General features: G+C 33.7%; 3 protein-coding genes across 3 annotated transcripts; 2 read left to right on the top strand and 1 right to left on the bottom strand.

Annotated features, from left to right (window-relative positions):
- The first annotated feature begins 4,419 nt into the window (after positions 1-4,419).
- Positions 4,420-6,812, top strand: LOC118051411 (acyl carrier protein 1, chloroplastic). The gene is made up of 4 exons (XM_035062049.2): positions 4,420-4,579; positions 5,087-5,200; positions 5,820-5,942; positions 6,427-6,812. Exons 1-4 carry the CDS (start codon positions 4,529-4,531, stop codon positions 6,550-6,552), a joined length of 414 nt encoding a protein of 137 aa, XP_034917940.1. The 5' UTR covers positions 4,420-4,528; the 3' UTR covers positions 6,553-6,812.
- Positions 6,813-7,271: 459 nt separating this feature from the next.
- LOC118051410 (protein CANDIDATE G-PROTEIN COUPLED RECEPTOR 2) lies at positions 7,272-10,722 on the bottom strand. Its single transcript, XM_035062048.2, has 6 exons — positions 10,240-10,722; positions 8,566-8,757; positions 8,070-8,232; positions 7,873-7,975; positions 7,669-7,750; positions 7,272-7,528 (listed from the first exon to the last, which is right to left on the bottom strand). Exons 1-6 carry the CDS (start codon positions 10,537-10,539, stop codon positions 7,451-7,453), a joined length of 918 nt encoding a protein of 305 aa, XP_034917939.1. The 5' UTR covers positions 10,540-10,722; the 3' UTR covers positions 7,272-7,450.
- Positions 10,723-12,822: 2,100 nt separating this feature from the next.
- LOC118051412 (uncharacterized) lies at positions 12,823-19,672 on the top strand. The gene is made up of 18 exons (XM_035062050.2): positions 12,823-13,596; positions 13,822-14,112; positions 14,274-14,659; positions 15,057-15,132; positions 15,325-15,366; positions 15,723-15,785; positions 16,131-16,180; positions 16,266-16,293; positions 16,517-16,579; positions 16,691-16,801; positions 16,896-16,956; positions 17,098-17,211; positions 17,296-17,417; positions 18,000-18,060; positions 18,260-18,301; positions 18,437-18,477; positions 18,978-19,104; positions 19,281-19,672. The coding sequence occupies exons 1-18, from the start codon at positions 13,285-13,287 to the stop codon at positions 19,397-19,399; spliced, it is 2,109 nt and encodes a 702-aa protein (XP_034917941.1). The 5' UTR covers positions 12,823-13,284; the 3' UTR covers positions 19,400-19,672.
- Positions 19,673-19,677: the final 5 nt, after the last annotated feature.

The raw sequence follows: 19,677 nt of genomic DNA, 5'->3' as shown, positions 1-19,677 counted from the left end.
TAACGAATTTTTAATTAAAAGTATATTTAAAAATAAGGGGGGAAAGCAAGCAACGCATTGCTTGACTTTTTTTTTTTTTTTTAAATTCGGGTGGATGATATTTTGCCGACCCTGTTTTCAAATAAAAATAACAAGGTCCCACACGCGAGCTCTTTTCAAAATGGATTTCGCGATTGGGTTTGGTTTCTCAAGCTCAACAATGTCTGTCAATTTTTTTTATGTGTTATATAATATTGTTTGTTTTCAACGATACCTTTTTTCTTACATGTGATTTTTTAAAACACTTTTTTTTTTAATTTACATTTAAATAAATACCTGTTTTTTAATTTTTTAGATTGTTTCTTTTATCTTTTTTGAAAAAACGGATGTTTTTCTAATTATCTTATATATATTTTAATGTTTTAAATAGATTATTCCAATTCATTCCTATTTTTTAAAGTTTTTATATAAATAAAAATTATTTGTTCCTTGTAATAAAAGGTCACCTTTAAGATAAAAAAAAAAACATCTGCGTTAAAAAAAAAACATTAGGGTTAAATATCATACTATTTATCTATTTGATTTAATTGGCATTAGATTCATGCGTTTAGTGTAAACAATGTTTTTACATTTTTCAAAGTTAAAAAAAAATTAATGATACAGCGAAATGCACTTATAATATTAAGTTTATTTTATTATATGCAAGTATTAACTTTTCAATTTACATTTATATTTTTTTTCTTAGTGTTAATAAACATATTAACAATACATACAGATTCATTCTTTTACACTGCAACAAGGATCTATCCAATTCTCGGGGAAGTGAACCAAAAGCCGCGTTAAAATTTTGTTTTTGCATTTATTGTTATAAAATAATTTATAAATTATTTAATTGAATGCATGTATGAACGTTTTGATTTCTAATTAGATTTTATTTGCTAAAATCCTGAATATATATTTTTTTATAAAAAAAGTATTAAATCAATACCAAAACGCGAGTTAAATAGCTATTTCTTCACAATCAGTTCTTCACATCTCTGGTTCTTAGATCTCAATCTCTGAAGCATGGTCTTACTTTGTTATCATAATTATTTTTCGACTTAGGGCCTTTCCACTGTAATTATTGCTTTGCAAACGAAATTTCTAAACCATGACTTTTTCTTGTTTGTTTGGTAACCAATCTCTTACTGGAGCCAAATATTTAGTTAATTGTGATTAAGTCAATGGGAAAAATCAGAATTTACTTAATTGATACAAATTTAAATCTGGCCCCGCTAACAAGTAGCGGGCAGGCTTAAAAATAGAATTAAGGACGTAATACATACATGCCACAAGTAACCAGTTAATTTAATAATAGAATTAACACAAGGGGTATAATTTAATTGATCACATCATGAATTTGCTTTTTAAAAATCATCAGTTCGAGTCCCATAAACCTCAGAGTCATTGGAAACTTACATAATCGTTAACTTCATGATCTATAGGATTAGTTGAGGTGTACGCAAGCTGACTCGGATATCCATATTAATCTAAAAAAAATTAACAATAGAATTAAGGACCCTAGTCAGCAGATTATGTGGTTTGTTCATGACAGGTGATATTCATCTTACTTGAAAATAACAGGCAGGTGATTAATTTTTGGTGATTAAATGTGTGATTAGAGCAAATTTACAAGCAAAGCATTCTGATAATGCTGTACCGTGCACAGCTGATAATTCGATATATGAAATTTAGCAAATTTCATGAGATGATCAAAAGAGGAGGAGCTCAGCCATCTCCATGGAGTAGTTATTTTTTTTTTTAAAGGGCAGGAAAATAAAGACTTATTTAGGAATTCCCGTGTTTTATTATTTGTTTTTGCACTGAACCCTGCATATAATTGTTTTTAAATTATAGTCTTATAAAAGCTAAGTTATTTTTTTATATATACAAAAATCTATCTCACATCAATTTTATGTAACTAGAAATATATTATTTAAAAAACTGCAATTAATTTTTTTTAAACTTATTTTTTTAAAAAAAAATTCATCACCGCAAAAGCTATAACAAATTTTAAATTTAGGTTTCCCAGGGAAATATAAGAGTTGCAATATCAAGCTGGATCTTGAATTAATCCACAAGAGATTGTCAATTAGTTTTTTTCATTTTTTTTAAGGAGATGTGAATTACATTGGGCATCAATAAGCAAATAAGTTGTTTAATCTTCTAGCTCTTACTAGCTTGATTTATTTGTTGAAAAATGTTTGAAAATTATTTTTAGAATATGTATTAAATATCCTTTTTCTATATTGCCTTGGTTTTTCTCATTGTCCAACCTAACATATAAAAATATTTTATTTCTCATGTTTTTTAAAAATTTTAATACAACTTATACTTATTATTTTTTTTATCAAAAAATAATATTATTTTAATTTATTTTTTAATGTTAAGTTAGTTAGGTTTAAATCAAAATTAACTTAATCAACCAATCAGAATCAATCAAAATTAACTAAATTAACATTAAATCAATTTAATTTAAAATTTAACCAAAATCAAATTTTAAATTATCAAGTTTTCAGACATTAGTCTATCTGGGAGTGTGATTACGGTTGTTTTTTTAAAATACTTTTCATGCCAAAATGCATCAAAATGATATTTATTTAAAAATTATTTTTGAGACGAGTGCATCAAAACTATCAAAAACATATAAAAATAATAGTTAATTTTTAGCATTTTTTTTTAAAAAAAACATGGGTTGGCATTTTCCAAACACTCGCTAATAACCAAGTGAAAGTTAGGCTTGGTTTATTTTTGTGTTTCAAGAGCATTTTTTGAAAAAAATTGATTTTTTTTTTATTTTTTTTATTTTATATTAATATTTTTTGTATTTTTAGATTATTTTGATATGTTGATATCAAAAATAATTTTTAAAAAATAAAAAAAATATTATTTTAATATATTTTTAAATAAAAAAATACTTTAAAAAACAACTATAACCATATTTCCAAACAAATTATCACTCTACATGATCCACGGTGAATTTAAATTGTGGTTGGCCAAAAAAACATAAAAAATAATTTTTTTTTCCGGCGGCAATGTAGTTGGCCGTAGACAAACCAACTCTTATAAAATTGCATATGTAAACTTTATCGCTTGCGACACTTATCTATTCAGAAAAGCCGTAAATAATTAAAAAAATTATTTGGTATTATGGCCGTCTGTCTAGAATTTATTATTATTATTTAAAAAATATTTTTTAATTTAATATATTAATATAAAAAATATTATTTAAAGTATTCATGAATAAAAATCATTTTGAAACTCAAAGTATATTATACTCCCGTACAGCACCAAGGCACAATGCCTAGCTTTCCCGGTCCTGCCGATCTTCACGAATCTCTATGTCATCGAACGGCTAATATGAGCTCTCAACACCACCTAAAAAAAACACCTCACTTACTTCTGACGCCACAACTTAGGTCACCAAACTGCTAGCTACTGCCCTTTTTTTCCTCCTTAGCCACTACAGAACAACTCTCTTTCTCGAGACCACACACGGCCGTCGGTGAGCACAGAAAATAAAACGAGAAGACCACTTGTTATAGCCCTTGTAAATGTAGTGATATTTCACTTTAGTCCCTTTATTTTAAATTTTCTCTCCACCTTGATTTCCTGAACTCTTGAATGTGGTTCTGGGTGATGTAAGCATCCAACACAAGGTCAATCCCCATTCATTTTACTACTTGTTGTTTTCATGTTTTCTCCTATCTTATCTTTTCATAAAATCCAAGAGAAAGGTTTAAGAAGTTGTTGGAAATATTTTTACAGAATAATTCAATAATTGAATACATAATTAGATTTCCCTGACATTTATGATTCTCTTGGAAAAATGGTTCCGAAACCCTTTGAAAGATCTCCAATTTGGTGCTTGATAAGATTCTTCAATTTCCTTTTAAATATAATTAGTCTGTAAACTAGCTTTGATTATTATCTTGAAATGAAAAATATAAAAATAAAAAATATATATATAAAATGTTTTCGTGTTATTTCTATTTCAAAATACAGAAATTCAATTCAAAACTACTATGAAGACAAATTTAATTTAAATTTTTATTTTTATCTCTTCAATCAAACACCTTATATTTTTATTTCTTTTATCCTTGGACATCAATCTAGAAATTTCTGGTAAGAGCAAGCATAAAAATCTTTTAGCAATAAATATCATTCCAAACATGCACAACTCAAACATTTATTATGCACACAATTACAGGTACAACAACCACAAATAATTGCCTCCACAACTATACAAAACGACCAAATTGGAAATTTGGATGCATCATAGTTTCATAGTACAAAATCTCAAAATCAAGGATCAAAATGAGTCATTTTCGAATTAGTAGGGGTGAGAGTGTAGTTTACCAAAAATAAAAACACACACGCCCTTGACAATATCGAAATTAGCCACCTATAAATAAACCTTCAAAATCATCTCACAGTCACTTCCCTTAGTTTTCTCCGTCTCTCTCTGTCTCTCTAAAGGCTTAAGCTTTTTATCTCTCTAGAATCTCTAATGGCCGCCTCCACAGGTTCTTTGATTTCCATGCAATCTCGTCATGGAATGGTATAAAGTTCACTTCTTTAATGTTTGTTTTTGCTATTGGCGTATAACTGTTTTCTTTTTTTGTTTGTTCTGTTAGATCTGCTGTTAAATTTAAGCTCTTGATTTGATCCGGGAAGCTTTTGATTTGGTGTTTACTTTGCATGTGATTAGATATCTTCATCTAATGATAAGCGCTGTTTTTCTTTGTTCTCGGCGTAGTTTTAGTGTGGTTTCATTGTGTTGCTTTCATGAATATCTCGATCAATTTGTAATCTAGTGAATTTTAGTTTCGATGCAAAGCTTAGATCATTTTAACCAGAGTGACATGCATTTGGAAATATAGCTATCAATGAGATACCCTCTTAATGATGGGTATGATGTCTGTTGTCATTCTGTATGGGATATATAGTAGGACACAATGCAATTGCTTTGTTTGAAAGATTCTTTTTTGATTGTTTTATAATGCCCCCTTTCTTGTTTTTGTTATTGATGGTTCTCTAAAGCTTATGTTTGGATACGTATTAACAGGCCGCATCCAGGATCTGTAGTTTGAAGCCAGTTTCACTTTCAAATCAAGGAAGAAGCTACCTGTCTTTTGGGTTGCGGTCTGTGCCAGCTCGCAGCCTCAGGGTTTCATGTGCTGTATGTTTCTGTGTTGAGATTGCTTTAGCATTTTATGGTTTTCTCTTGTGCTCTATTGTTCCTGGGAAATGATTGGTTTGTTATATTTTTTTCTAGAAAATCAAACTGGATTGACATGTTGTAATTTGGATGTTCTTCATGGTTTTTTTCTGCTTGTTTACTTTTGTAGGAATTCTAAAAAGTTTTGATTTTGGAAATATGCTGTAAACCTAGTGGAGGTGAACATATTGGTTCAAGTGTTTTTTTTTATGCCCTGTAGCTAGGGATTTTATTCAGCATATGCTTCGTGTAAATTAGAGGGGTGCAGAATTGCCTAAAGCTAGATGCCTGATTAAAACATGAATGTGCCTTTTATTTATCTGCTCACTGGTTGACATATGAGTTGGCCAGGAAGAAATGCTAAATGTATATGTGATATATTTACCTGTCAGTCATCTTCTTGGCTTTGGAAAATAATATGCTACACTGGTTTCTATAACCTTCTAAGGTCTTCTACAAATATTTTTTACAAGGTTTACTATAACGTGGTTCATCAATCTGATCAAATGCAGAATTGTTTGCAATTGTGCTCGTATTTCTTCACTCATATTCATTGATGTCTTTAAATGTCTTTGAGCAGGCCAAACCAGAAACAGTTGAAAAGGTGTGTGAGATAGTGAAGAAACAGCTGGCATTAGCTGATGGAACTCCTGTTACCGGGGAATCCAAATTTACAACACTTGGGGCTGATTCACTTGATACGGTATCTTGCATTTACCTCTGAATGTTTTCTATTGAAACATTTCCAAGGACATCATCTTCCCCTTCTGACATCCGAAGTTTTCCCCTTGACTGTTGATTTTGGATGCACATGAATTTTCTTGTCTTATGCTTTTAACTATTGCTTGATCAATAGATCTATTTAGTTTCCAAAAAAAATAAAGTACTAATGGATATTAGTTCTCAATTTTAGTTCCTTAGCTGCCTACTTTAGTGGAATGATGGGAGACGTTCATTTGATGGGATGAAAATGAAACATTGTTTGTTCAATAACTTGAGAAGTGAAAGGAACAGTTATGTTTGTATGCCTCACTGCCTTGCTTTTTGATTTAGATATAATTTCTCCATCTGTATTCTGTAGTGGGGAATTTTTTCGAGTAAGAATATAACCTGAACATATCATCTTAAGGGTTGAATCAGTTGTTTTTAGCATATGGTGACCTGTATTTATTCGCCACTTCTTTCAGGTTGAGATTGTGATGGGACTTGAGGAGGCATTTGGCATCAGTGTTGAAGAGGAGAGTGCCCAAAGCATTGCAACAGTTCAGGATGCTGCTGATCTTATTGAGAAGCTCGTCGAGAAGAAAGATTAGATGAAACAATGATCAGACTTGGAGATCATTTTTCACCTGCACTTATGTTTCTTGTTAGTCTGCTATAGATGGAATGCTAGGCAATCTTCTTGTGGTTATGTTTTGTTGGTTTCTTCTAGAAAAACTCATAAATCGCCAGGTTGTGAACTTAAGTTGTGTTTTCAGAAACGAACTTGGCATTTCACGCTTAATATTGATAGACCTTTTACATGATGTATTTTACATCACATTATTACTATTACTACTTATTTTCTGTTTCATTTTTCACTTGAGGGTGAATCCCGGGGAGAATGAGATTTGCCCTCGGTACTTGAGTGTGCCTACATTAGCTTTCCAAGATTCAGGCCAAATTAGGCGCAAGCCAGCGCGCTCTAATGCGTTAACCATCCTGACAGCCAGCAAATTTACCCAAGTTGCTCCGAAACTAATTTTCTCAATTTACATAGATATGGAACAAATCTAGTTGCAAATTAGCTAAAAAATGACCATAGAAGTAAAGAGGCCACTGGGGGTTAATGACTGAGTGGTGCAAGTTCCTGTAACGTCCATATCCTAAGCATGCCGTTTTGCCATACACGGTTGGGGTTGAACCAAGGGGGGAGACTGAGAAAAAAAATTACCATCTTCCCTCACCAGCCAAGCCAAACGTTAACCATCCTCTAGTATAATCCAACCAAGAAGAAACTAGCACATCAACGATACTTGGGGCAAAACAGACCTTCAGACCTTCACGGTTCACTTATTTTTATTATACGCCATGGACATCAAATGCACATCTATCATGAACGATCATGTTTTACAAAATTGATCAAATCTCTCTTACATTCCAGTGGCCATACTTCTATTTACATTGCACAACATATTTGCTTCCAGACAAAACAGTGGTAATTTTCAATTTTCAATCCCAGTCATCGTCAAAGAAACCAGCATCTTTCATCTCTGAATAGTATACATTCTCCAGATTCAAACCTTCCTCCTATGGTCATCAAAAGCGCAACCACTAATTAATCACTCTTTCTAGCATCTTAAAGCATATATGTTAAATACAGAAGAGCATAAACAGTGCAAACAAAATTTGGAAAAACAAGGAAAAAATGAACCAATGATTATGATTACCTGGAAAAAGTCTGCTAAAAAGGTTACATACAGAAGAGGAAGGTAAAAGGCATGGTAGCATACAATTATGATCCCGTACAACCTGTACAAGAAAGATTTAACATAAGGGAAAATAAAGCACTTAGAGAGCAAACTCCACACAGTTACTGAAAGGTTTAAATGGAATATTGTGATAAGGAGATAAGGAGATCGATCCATAATTACCAGTAACCAAAACCAGCCCCATGTCCAGTAAGTGCACAAGCAAACAGTGCCAGCGCATTCAAGATGAACATAATGGCAATATAATTGTAGAATGCAGGTCTTGCTGTGAAAAGGGTAGAGGTAAAAGTTATAAAAAAACAGCTCTGAAATGGACAAGAAATTGATTGTGCCAATATGCAAATTTTAGACAAACTTACCGGGTAGCCTCTCCCTCCACTTGGAATGATACATGAACATTATCAACCCATAAACAGCAGTCAGCACAAGTCTGTGGATAACCCACAAGCTCCACTTCATGCGATGGAAATGGTCACTGCTATCAATGAACAGAGGAATCCCAAATCCAAAAAGGTATACAGCCTGTAAGAAAAATACAATCACAATGTAAGACTCGTTGCAATAACATACAAGAGCCAAAGGTTTTAACAGATTGGATACCAGTATTCTATATGTGCATCATAGCTTAGACAAGTAATTCAACAAGCATTTCAAACTCAAGAGTGCTGGCATTTGTTTGACCATTCTAAAATAGGGCACAAGAATTACCTGGCTTCACTGTCAAAAGTGTCAATGCAACACGCTAAAAAAGAAGACTTAAGATCTCTTCCCTATCTGATGGTAGCATTCTTTGTCAATGCCAGAGAAGTGCTACTAAGAGAACAACAAAGGTGTATATAGGAAGAAAGAAAATACCTTGAGGAATATATCCAAACCAACAATGAGGGCTGAGACACCAAAAGGTTGTGTCAAATCTTCCAATCCACTCGCATAATTTCCTTGCAGTAAAAAGGCGATCAAGCTTACTTCCAGAAACAGCATTCCTGATGTTGTAAACAATGATAAGATATTCCACGATAATTCTTTTCCGGGAGTGCATTCCCATGCCTGAATCAACAAAAGAAAAAGTAATGTGAGTGTAGTAGACAAAGGGCCTAGCAGTACATGCAAGAAGAAGCTCCAAAGATTAAAGCCTTATGCTGGCATGACTGGATTTACACTATCTTCTAACGATGTAATAGCATTTCATTAATCTAAATGATAGCGGCTACAAGGCTTAACAGATGTTTATCTGCAAATGGCAAAGATGGAAAATCATCTAGGACAATTAGAGAGAGAGATGAATGTCACTTGGTTGATTATTGCAAAAGCTGGCATTACAATAGCATGCAGTCTTACACATTCTTATGGAGAAATAAGTACGTCAGATGATGGGCAAAATGAACATGCCAGCCATCCCTTGAAAAGTTACAAGATGCAGCAAGACTAAAATATTGCTGTACAACCTACCAATTCCTGATTGCATCTCTATTTCATAACTGATCACAATCTCTTAGCACCCTCAACCTTACACTATAGTTTGACCAATTTTCCACACACAAGAAAATAATTTCATACAAAAGATTAGTCATTAACACTGGAAAATAGTTGGTACTCCAGAGGAAGGCTACTATTGTAGTAAGTGCCCGCAAACATGTTATATTGTCTTTCAATATACCATCCTTTTGAATCTCTAACATTTTGAATTGACATTTGTGCTTCTGTAGGGAAGAGAAAAGGGCAATGTACAATGGAGATATACATACAAATACTGACCCATGATGATCTCTTACCAGATTAAACTCACAGAATGAAACATAATTTCACCAGCTAATGTGTTCATGGATCACCAAATATAACTCATATCACGAAACATTAAACATGTAACAATAGATATAAACCAAAAGACATCAATATTCTCAATCCATCAGAACGATTATATGGTAATCACACATCAGTACTCCAAAAACATCCAAATGAGATATGATCAAACTGCTACGGTGCTACCAATCAGGAAGGGAAAAAAAGCTAACCTACCACTTAGATTATCCCTAGATTCTGCCTAATTAACATAAGCTTTATGCACGAATAATCAAAGTTCCAAATTGACTATCTTGATGGATGGGATGCTAGAAAAGGGTAACATGCATAGAATCAAACACATTCTAAATTGCCTTGTTAATCTTAAGATCATCCGAACTGGTATCCAAAACAATTTTGACTAGAAACCTAAAAACAGCATCAAGCAACATTGATCTTTCCACTAATTCGGAAAAACCACAAAGTAAACAACCATTCAAAATCTAAATGAATGAAAATATAAACACAATCGAGAAATACACAAACAAAATGCTAATTCAACAACAAACCCATAAAGCTGAGAACTTTTTCAGAGACGCAATTAAGATTACAGTAAAACAGTGAAATGGGCATCCAAAATCATAGTCAAAGTTGCAATTAGCATTAAAGAAACAAAAAAATCAGAAAATATATTAAAAACCCACATAAAAAATCACCCATTAAGACTCTAAATTGAAGAAACCCACAAACCTGAAAGCAAGACCAAGCAAAATTAAGCAAGCTAACAAGCCAAAGACTGCAATAATAGGCAATCATTATAGATGATCTCCCATTTGAAAGCTTCCTAAAGCTCTTTTTAGCTTGAAATGCCAAATAGATTACAAAAGCAAGAGAAGTCAAGATCAGAATCGCATTATGCAAAAACCCATGACATTCAACGAGCCAATTGAAGAGACTTGGCCCAACAAAGGTCCCTTCTTTGAGAGTTGAATTAGGGTTTTGTGAGATAGGGATTTCCAACACAAGCCCCTTTCTATGAATATTGGGCATTTTTTTTAAGAAAAAAATTTCTTTGCGGGGATTAAAGAAAAGCCCTAATCCTGAATTTTTGTAGAGAATTATGTTGTTGGGTCTTGAGAAGTGGAATGTTGATGGTGTTGTGGTGATGCTTGTGTTTTCAGTTTGAACTTTGAAGTCTTCATGTTGTTGAGATTTGTCTACAAAAAGATAACAAATAATAATAATAATAAATTAACTTACATTTTTCTATATTTTCTACCATAGTTGTAAATCCGATTCTAAGGCTAAAAGCCTCAAATTATTGGATAATCAAGCTAATTTATAAAATATCAAGTTAATTCTAATTAATTATTTTTATTAAAATTATATTATCTATTAAAATTAATCAGATTAATTTAACAAAATTAATTAAAAAGCAAATTAATTTAATCAAATCAATTAAATTTCATCAAATCATTAATTTTTCCGGTTTAATTTAAAACCGATTTGACTCAGGCTATGCTCTGACGGTAGCTTTTGAAAAAATTATATTGTCATCATTTATAATTGGAAGCTTACGTAAAAATGAATTCTTAAATATTTCGTGGGATGTTAATATTTATATAGATGTAACAAATATGAAAACAACAACAATAAAAAAAAAAAAAAAAAAGGTTGCAGGAAGGATTTCGTTAGCAACTGAACCTTGAACAGTTACATAGCTCCTTGGACGTGGATTCCATCATAATATTATAGAGTTGATGTTGAGATTCCAAACCATAGAAGGTGAAATAAAATATTACCACATGTATAAGGATTATAAATTATAATATAGTTTTATTTCTAGTTTTAAAATTCAACTCGGAATCAGCTCAGGTCATGGATTAGAAGAACTACCTGGATTGACTGGTGGACGTAATTGGCCTTTCACCATCTCTCTGGATGCGTTGTTATATCCTTTTTTATTTGAAATGACGCGTGACAGCTCAAGGTGGTTGGATTGTCGTTGGTGGTCATTTGATTTTTTTCTTTTTCCTTTTCTGACTTGTACTGTATACCCTTGTTCTCTTTGTTTTTTACTTTTCAATTTCAGTTCTCATTATATTAATTTTTTATTTCTTTCCTTTTTTATTTAAAGAAGTTTTTATCCTTTTAGTCCTTTAGTAGCAATTTCTCATATATTTAATTTTTCATTTAGGTCCTTTTTTTTTTAAGTTTCTAATTTTATCCTTAACATTTTTGTTGAAGTTTTATTTCTTTTGATTTTATCCTTTAATCAAATTTTTTGTTGTTTTATTTTTTTCAGTTTGACTCTTATTCTTTTATTAAAGCTATTTTTCTATTCAATTAAACTATCAAATTTAAAATTCTTATCCCTTTAGTTATCGTTTACTCACCCTCATTATTTTTTTATCCTTTTGTGTCATTTCTTTTCTTGGTTTTATCTCTTGACATTTAATTTGTTGGGAATTCAGCTTTGTATGATCTTATTGTCTTGCATTAGTTTTTTTTTAATATTAGTTTTGTGATTATTTTTAAGTTTTTTCTATTAGTTTATCTCGGTCTTATGACTTATGTCATAATTTTTGCATATTTTTTTTTAATATAAGTTTTTTTTAGTTGTTCAGTTTGTATTTTATTTTTCAAGGCATTATTCTAATTCATCTTTATTTTCTTTATACAAATAAAGGTTTTTTTTTTAAATAAAAAACTATTTGTTTTTAAATTATATTGTTGATGTGTTTGACCTTATGTCATATTTTTTATGACGCGAGTTTATTCGATCAGTTTTATTTGTGTTTATTTTTTAAATCATGAGTTTTTTAAAGTGTATACTTATTTTTTATTTATTTAAATAAATAAGTTCAATAAATACAATCAGATGCATATTTTATTTTATGTTATTGAATATCTTGATCTTGTTTGCATGAGTTTTTCAATTTAAATTTTAAATTTTTATGTAAGAAAATATATTGAAGTAACTTGCATATCTGATATTTTATTATTTTATATATATATATATATATATATATATATATATATATATATATATATATATATATATCATAACCCACCCAAGGGTTTTAAGTAATCGTGCTGGCGCCTGGCAGCCTGATCAGCAGGAGTTTATGTTGTTTGAGAAACTTTTACTCGCGTTGAAGAACAATGACATCGACCCAAAGAGATAAATAGAGGGCCTAATGATGATATTGATCTAGTTTGATGCCTGAAAAGACAAATCATATAGAATCTAGGGACTAAAATCGACTCAATAATTTTAGCCTATTTGTCAGATACACATGGTGATTGGTTCAAACTCCATAGCTAGCTTGTGCAATTCACATTTGATGACATTGTGGCTTTCAACAAGGAATTTTCCAAACTTAACCGTTAAAATTACCTCCACTTTCGGTTACCTTCCCTCCCTCCTTCCTTGCCTTATCAATCGGATCATATCTCTCCAATTCACTAAAATTAATCCACTTTTCATTTCCAAACACAATAAAATTTACTCTTAAACATAAAAAAGATTGAAGGGTTCTTGCCCTAATCTTCTTCCCTTCAACCATTATCACTACCCCATCACCACAATTGACTTGAATTTTCAAACTGACCAGCTCTATGATTTTTCTTTTCACGTAAAGAACAAATGCATATAACTCAAGAAACTAGCAGTCAATGATCATCATTTTCTAAATCAATCAAGTTTATCTTCTTCTCTAACCAATCTGGTTGGTTCTATCTTTGTTTGTTTTTTATTGCGTTTCAATCTTGTAATATTTTGTTGTAGTTGGCATGGATCGTAGGATGAAGCCAGTGTATCTAAGGCAAATTAGCATAGAAGGAACGCCGAGGACACCATCATCACCATCCATGTCCCCACTGCGTATGCACCATGCTCGGTCAGGATCAGCTGGGGTGGGTAACAACATGAAGAAAGCACAAACTAAGGCTGCGGCGCAGAGGCTTGCGCAGGTGATGTCACACCAGACAGCTGATGATGATGATGATGATGAAGACGATGATCTTTCGTATGATTATCAAGCAAGCGGCATTGGAAGCATTGGACTTGCAGGTGGAAGGAGAATGCAGCCTCGGTCGCCAATGGTAAGTTGGGGGTTTTTCATTTCTCGGACATAATTATTTTGTCAGGCTAATGTTAGAAAATACAAAAATCAAGCATGGTTGTTTGCTTACTTGGAACTTGGCCTCAAATGGGAGGTTCTTTATTGAAGTATTGAATATTGGATTCGAAGAATTTGAAACCTGTTCTGATGAGATAGTTGATTGAAATGTGTATGTTCTGGTATTGATTTACATTACAAAATGCAGACCAAACCTGCAGCTCAAGTTCGTGTGCCGGCAAAGACATACCGACCAGTTGATGAGGACTTGCAGACCAAACCTGCAGCTCAAGTTCGTGTTCCGGCAAAGACATACCGATCAGTTGATGAGGTCCTGCAGACCAAACCTGCAGCTCAAGTTCGTGTGCCGGGAAAGACATATCAACCAGTGGATGAGGACAGTGATAATGACGAGCTTATACATGATTATGGCTCCAGGGCTAGCGGGCTGACCATCGGACGTGCTGGTGGGAAGTCAATGCGATCACAATCTCCTGCGGTGATTAACTATTTAACTATTTCATGCTTATGATGCTGATAGATTTTTGTTTGTAGAACTAGTTTTTATAGATAAGTTATGGAGCTAAGATCTAATTAAACAGCTGATGTTTGATACTGATTTTCCTTCTCAATGTTATTCTAAACGTGAACTTCTGTTAGGTAGTTCGTACCGGCCGACCTGGACAGTCTTCATCTACACAGTCAGCAACCAGTAGTCGATCGCCTTTATCTGTCAATACAGTGGAAAAACCATCATCAGCACAAGTGTCTTTAGCAGCCCCGCCATCCCAGCCCACAAACTCCGTTGAACAACCGGTATCTGCCCGTTCCAGAATGGTGGGACGACCATCCTTCAATTCCATGGACCAACCTCTATCTCTTCGTTCTGGTCGATCATCTACTAACTCTGTAGAACAACCTCCATCTGCTCGTTCTACTTCAGCTACCAGCCTCGGCATCAAGACAGTTCCCATACCTTCAAGTGTAACTATATCACTAAGGCCTGTCTCTCCTATGGCTTCATCAGATCACCCGAAGGATAGAAGGTATCATGAGGCTCTAAACCTGCATATTTTTACTTACAATATTTATAGTTACATTACTCACTTCTCCTCCACCTTTTATCTGGCATAAGATTTGAACATTCATGATCCCAAAAAATAATAAAAAAAAGGGATGACTATCTTTGATTGGCAGTTCTAAACGATATGAGTATTTTTCTGTTTGACATGACTTTCGTATTCAAAGAGAAGAGAAATAGTGCCACCAAGGAAATGAGATTTCAATTTCGGATAATGTAGAGCATGGATTTCTTGGTGACATTTAAACAATGAAATTCCCGTCTGCAACTGCAATTATTTTTAATTTCAAGATCTTGAAGGCAAAGGCAGATGTGTTCTACGAGTTTAAATGCAACTAATTCATATGACTTTATGGTTGCAGGCTGTCATTAGACTGGGGAAGTATGAACTTAAGAGATTCTGGCATTCAGCATTCAACTTCTGCTTTACAAGATGAGGTATGGAATATTTCATAGCCGACTATAATAATAATATGCTGTGAATGTCTGCTGTAAATATGCTCAACTTTACCCAAATTTTAATTTAATGTAAAAGAAAATAACCATTATTTGAGTTCAACGTAATTGGGAAAACATGGAAGATTTTGCTGTTTTGGAGATTCTATTAATTGTCTATGAATTTTATTGCAGATTGACATGCTACAGGAAGAAAATGAAAGTTTACTTGACAAGGTGGGCCAGCATTTATCTACATTTGCATGTGTCTTTGCAGTTGGCACTCCTCATACTGTGAACGTTCCAATTTAAAGAAAATAAATGTGTTTCGTGTACATGTCAATCTGTTTTTCTCATCTCCTGATCGGTGGTTGACTTATAGAAGGTCCATCAATTGCCTTAGTCAATTGGCTAATATGATAGATAGTAAAATCTCTCACAGATAATTTTTTTACACAACATCTTCACTCAATAAAGGCTGTCCATGGATTTTGGAGAAAAAATGATAATGAATGGTTCATATTGATTCTGTTATCATATATTTTTCTTTTGGTTCTCCATCATAATTTGCGCCCCCCGCCCTCCCCATTCAGCTTCGGCTTGCGGCGGAGAAGTATGAAGAGGCAGAGGCAAGAGCTCGGCAGCTCGAGAGACAGGTACTTTTCTTGTGGTTGACAAGAAAACTATTGCGTGAATGTGTCTGCAGATTCTGATGGAATCTGTTCCATTCTAGCTATTAGACAATTGAAAGCATGTTATATTCATGTTGGTGAAGTTCAACTGTGCAGATTTTTGCTGCAGTATGTATTTGAATTTCAGCCCTGAGTTGATCTTTGATTCCATATTTTTTGTAACTTAATATCCTTAATTTTTCACTGTCTGTTTCCTTTGCTTTCTCCTCCTATTCTTGGTTGCTAGCATTTAAACATTTATGCTGGCAAGAGCATTTTGACATTCCACACACCCCCCTCGAGCCTGTCTCATGCTATGTTTTTCTTCAGGTTGCTACTCTTGGTGAAGGTGTAACCTTAGAAGCCAAACTTTTAAGCAGGCAAGCATCAATATTGAAATTTTTATCCATCACGCCTCATTGTATTTTAATTTTCTAATTATCATTATTTGTTTCGTTTCACCAGAAAGGAAGCAGCTCTGCTACAAAGGGAGGTTCGTATCTTTAGCAAACATTTCATGTTAGTTTGGAACTACAATATGCTTTTGTTTTTTGTAGTTATCACAATGCAATAAATGCCAGAAGGTAGATAGAAAAACCCCCTAGAGAAAAACAAGCTAGCATGTTTTCTTGCACATATGCATTACTAGTACAGATGTCAGCTGCTATCATTGGTACCTATGAAGAATATGAAGCACGAGCACGATTTTACTGCAGGCTGCTTTGAAAGTAGCAGAACAAACTAGTAAACCTGAAGAGGCCCTTCGGTTGGAAGCTGAGGTATCGACAAATTTTATGTTGTATGTTTGTCCCTCTTCTTTCTAACCCGTCTTGAAAGATTCATGACAAGGTGTTGTCAGTATAATTCACATTTCCAAGATCATGATTTAGGTTGCTAAGGATGAGGCCGCATCTGCGATTGAGCAACTTCTTGAAGTTCAGTCTGAAGCTAAGTCACTCCAAAACATGACACAGCGAATGATACTGACTCAGGAAGAGATGGTTTTCTCTTCAACCTTTGCTTCTTATCATCTCATTGTTTATTCTTCTGTACTCCTTTATGTCCTAGTAATGTGATTTGCAGTTTTCATCTTAGGAAGAAGTTGTTCTAAAGAGGTGCTGGCTTGCACGATATTGGATCTTGTGTGTTAAACATGGTAAAACCATTTGAGCTTTTGGCCTTTTGGAACTGCTATTCCCATGCTTTTGAATTTTTATCTAAATCTAAACTTCTGATTCTGCAGACTTTAAGTAAGAAACCTTTCTAAAACCAACTTGTGGATTGCAATTTTTTGCAGGTATTCTCGCAGAGATTGCTGGAGCAAGATATGAGTACTGGTCATCCTTTGCTCCTCTACCTGTTGAAGTTGTATTATCCGCTGGACAGAGAGCTAAAGATGAGAATTCATCTGGTGAGGATTTGTTCAAATATATCTATATATTTGTTTCAAATGGTCAGTTTACTCAATAAGTTCTGTTTGCTTCTTCTGGAGCAGTAAATGATGACGCAGAAGAAAGAGAGAGAGTTCTAAAAGAAGGAAATGAACTTTCAGGAGATGGAAATATTGAGAGTATGCTTCTAGTTGAGAAAGGCCTTCGCGAACTGGCTTCACTAAAGGTTTCTGACGCACCCTTGGAAGTTTCCTCGCTCATTTGTTGTCGAATAGCAGTTGTTTTCTCTGTTGGTTTTGCTATAAGCTCTAGTCTTAGCTAAGCAAAATCATGTTAAAATAATGAATGCATATGGTTCAATAATTGAAGTTATCACTCATCAACTTCCTATCAGGTTCTGTCATGCCCTATATCAAAGTGATCATCCATATATCCGAATGTTGTAAAATGACACTAAAAGCAGCATTGCTTGCTTTCTTATGGCCTCAAACACAACTTAATAGCCAGTGGAACCCCTTTAGGCTTTTGTTCATGAAATGTACAGCTCTTAATCAAAGATTGCTTTGGATAGTTAACTGTTACTGTCATTTGGGCATCAAGTATCAGTTCATGAAAACAAGTTTGCTTTAATCCAGGTTATTTTGCACAATCTCCTGTTGCTCTACATGGTTTCTAGTAGGAAAACATGTTTAAGAAAACATTTCTGAATTAATCAAGGAAATAATCTGGCTCATCTCTAGACAAGTGGCTATTCAAAGTGCTGGTTTCTTAGCAGCTCTTGAATCTTCCTTTTCCTTTCTTTTTCAAGGTAGGGGAAGCAGTAGCTCTTGCCATGGCTCAGCAACGTTGGACGACTTTTATGAAATCAGGTATGAATTAATTATGGCTTGCAAATCGAATGATTTTCTGCATGAAAATCTATATTATTTTAGATTTTTTTTTTCTGGTTTTCTGAGTTCTTGTTTTTTATATTTTAAGATTAATTTATATCTCATTACTGATACATAACTCAATCTGATTGCTTGATGTTCACTTGTTTTCTTTGATATCTCATTATAATGGTCGAAGATGAAATTAAACTAGCCGGCGATGGAAATCTTGAAGCATTTGGTAAGTCCATTGCTGAAAACATGATCATGAAAGAAGTTTCTCTCTTACAAAGGCTTGTAGTCTTGGCACTGCTATTGAGTAATATATTGTATTGTACTGTTGGCTAAAATTAATCATAAGAATAAATTCTTTCAGAATTGAGCCAGGAGGAGTCCGAAGACGTGCGATTCAAGCAGGTATGATAGCATCTGCATACAAATTAGCATGTTTCAATCGTTAAAATATCAGAGAAAGTTGAGTTGGAGCAAAAGTTCGTTGATCTGCAAACTTTTTTTGGTTTTCTTGTTTTGCTGGACCAACATGTGATGTTCAGATCTCTGAAATGGTAGCATTTGGATAGACGGAGATAGTAGAGACAGAGAAGACATGTCTCTGTATACCTAAGGACAAATTTGCACAAAAAATATTTCAGATTTCTTTGTCTCTCCAACCATCCTTTTGTATTTGTCTCGTTTGTCATGAGATACTAACCGAATGCAATCTAATGATCTTGAGACAATCTAATAAACGATAATACTAACATAATTCTGCTGCCAAACATGTGAAATGAATGTAATCTCATCAAATTCATACTTCCATTGTATGTTCTTTAGCCCTTCACCCTTCTGATTCGGTTTAGGGAAGAACTTGTGTTCATGAGTCCTTTCTCAAATACTCATTCGGTATCCACACACAGGCCTGGCTTACATATTTCTGGAGAAGAGCCAAAAACCATGGTCTGGAACCCGACATAGCAGAAGAACGTTTGCAATTCTGGATCAATCACAGCAGTCGGTCTTCCTCATCACACGATGCAGTTGATGGTAATCTCCCTCCCTCTCTCCTTATCCGACACGCACACACGCACACACTCACATGTTAAACACAATCATCTTCCTTCTCCACATCAAGTAGTTTGCTAGTTTCAATCATCTTCCTTCTCCTCATTCTCGCAATCTTTCTTTTAATTTACTTGGTTATGATTCACTCCAATGCGCAGTTGAGCGCGGGCTCATGGAGCTCAGGAAATTAGGCGTTGAGAACCAGCTATGGCAAGCATCTCGAAGAGGGCTCGAGGTTGACTCCAACTCCAAGGCCAATCTTGAGTCCGATTTCTGATGTAACGTTCAAGCTGTTGTCTGACACATTACTCATTGCAGTTGGGAAATCTCCCCTACATGTTCATATCAGCTAGCTGATAATTTTCTTTAATGCTTCATATTGGGAGCTATTCATCTCCAACTAACTTACTCTTGGCTCCATACTTCCACTCATGTAAATTTTCTATGGCAACGAGACATAACTGTAACCAAATACATTTAATTTGATACGTACAACGTATTCTATGGCAGCCACACGAATTCAATTTCCCTGAACAAATTTTGTCATAAATCCAA

This window comes from Populus alba, chromosome 5 (assembly GCF_005239225.2).
Source record: "Populus alba chromosome 5, ASM523922v2, whole genome shotgun sequence".
NCBI classification, from domain to species: domain Eukaryota; kingdom Viridiplantae; phylum Streptophyta; class Magnoliopsida; order Malpighiales; family Salicaceae; genus Populus; species Populus alba.
The sequence above is the reverse complement of the archived record's forward strand: the minus strand, read 5'-3'. Positions and strand labels throughout refer to the sequence as shown.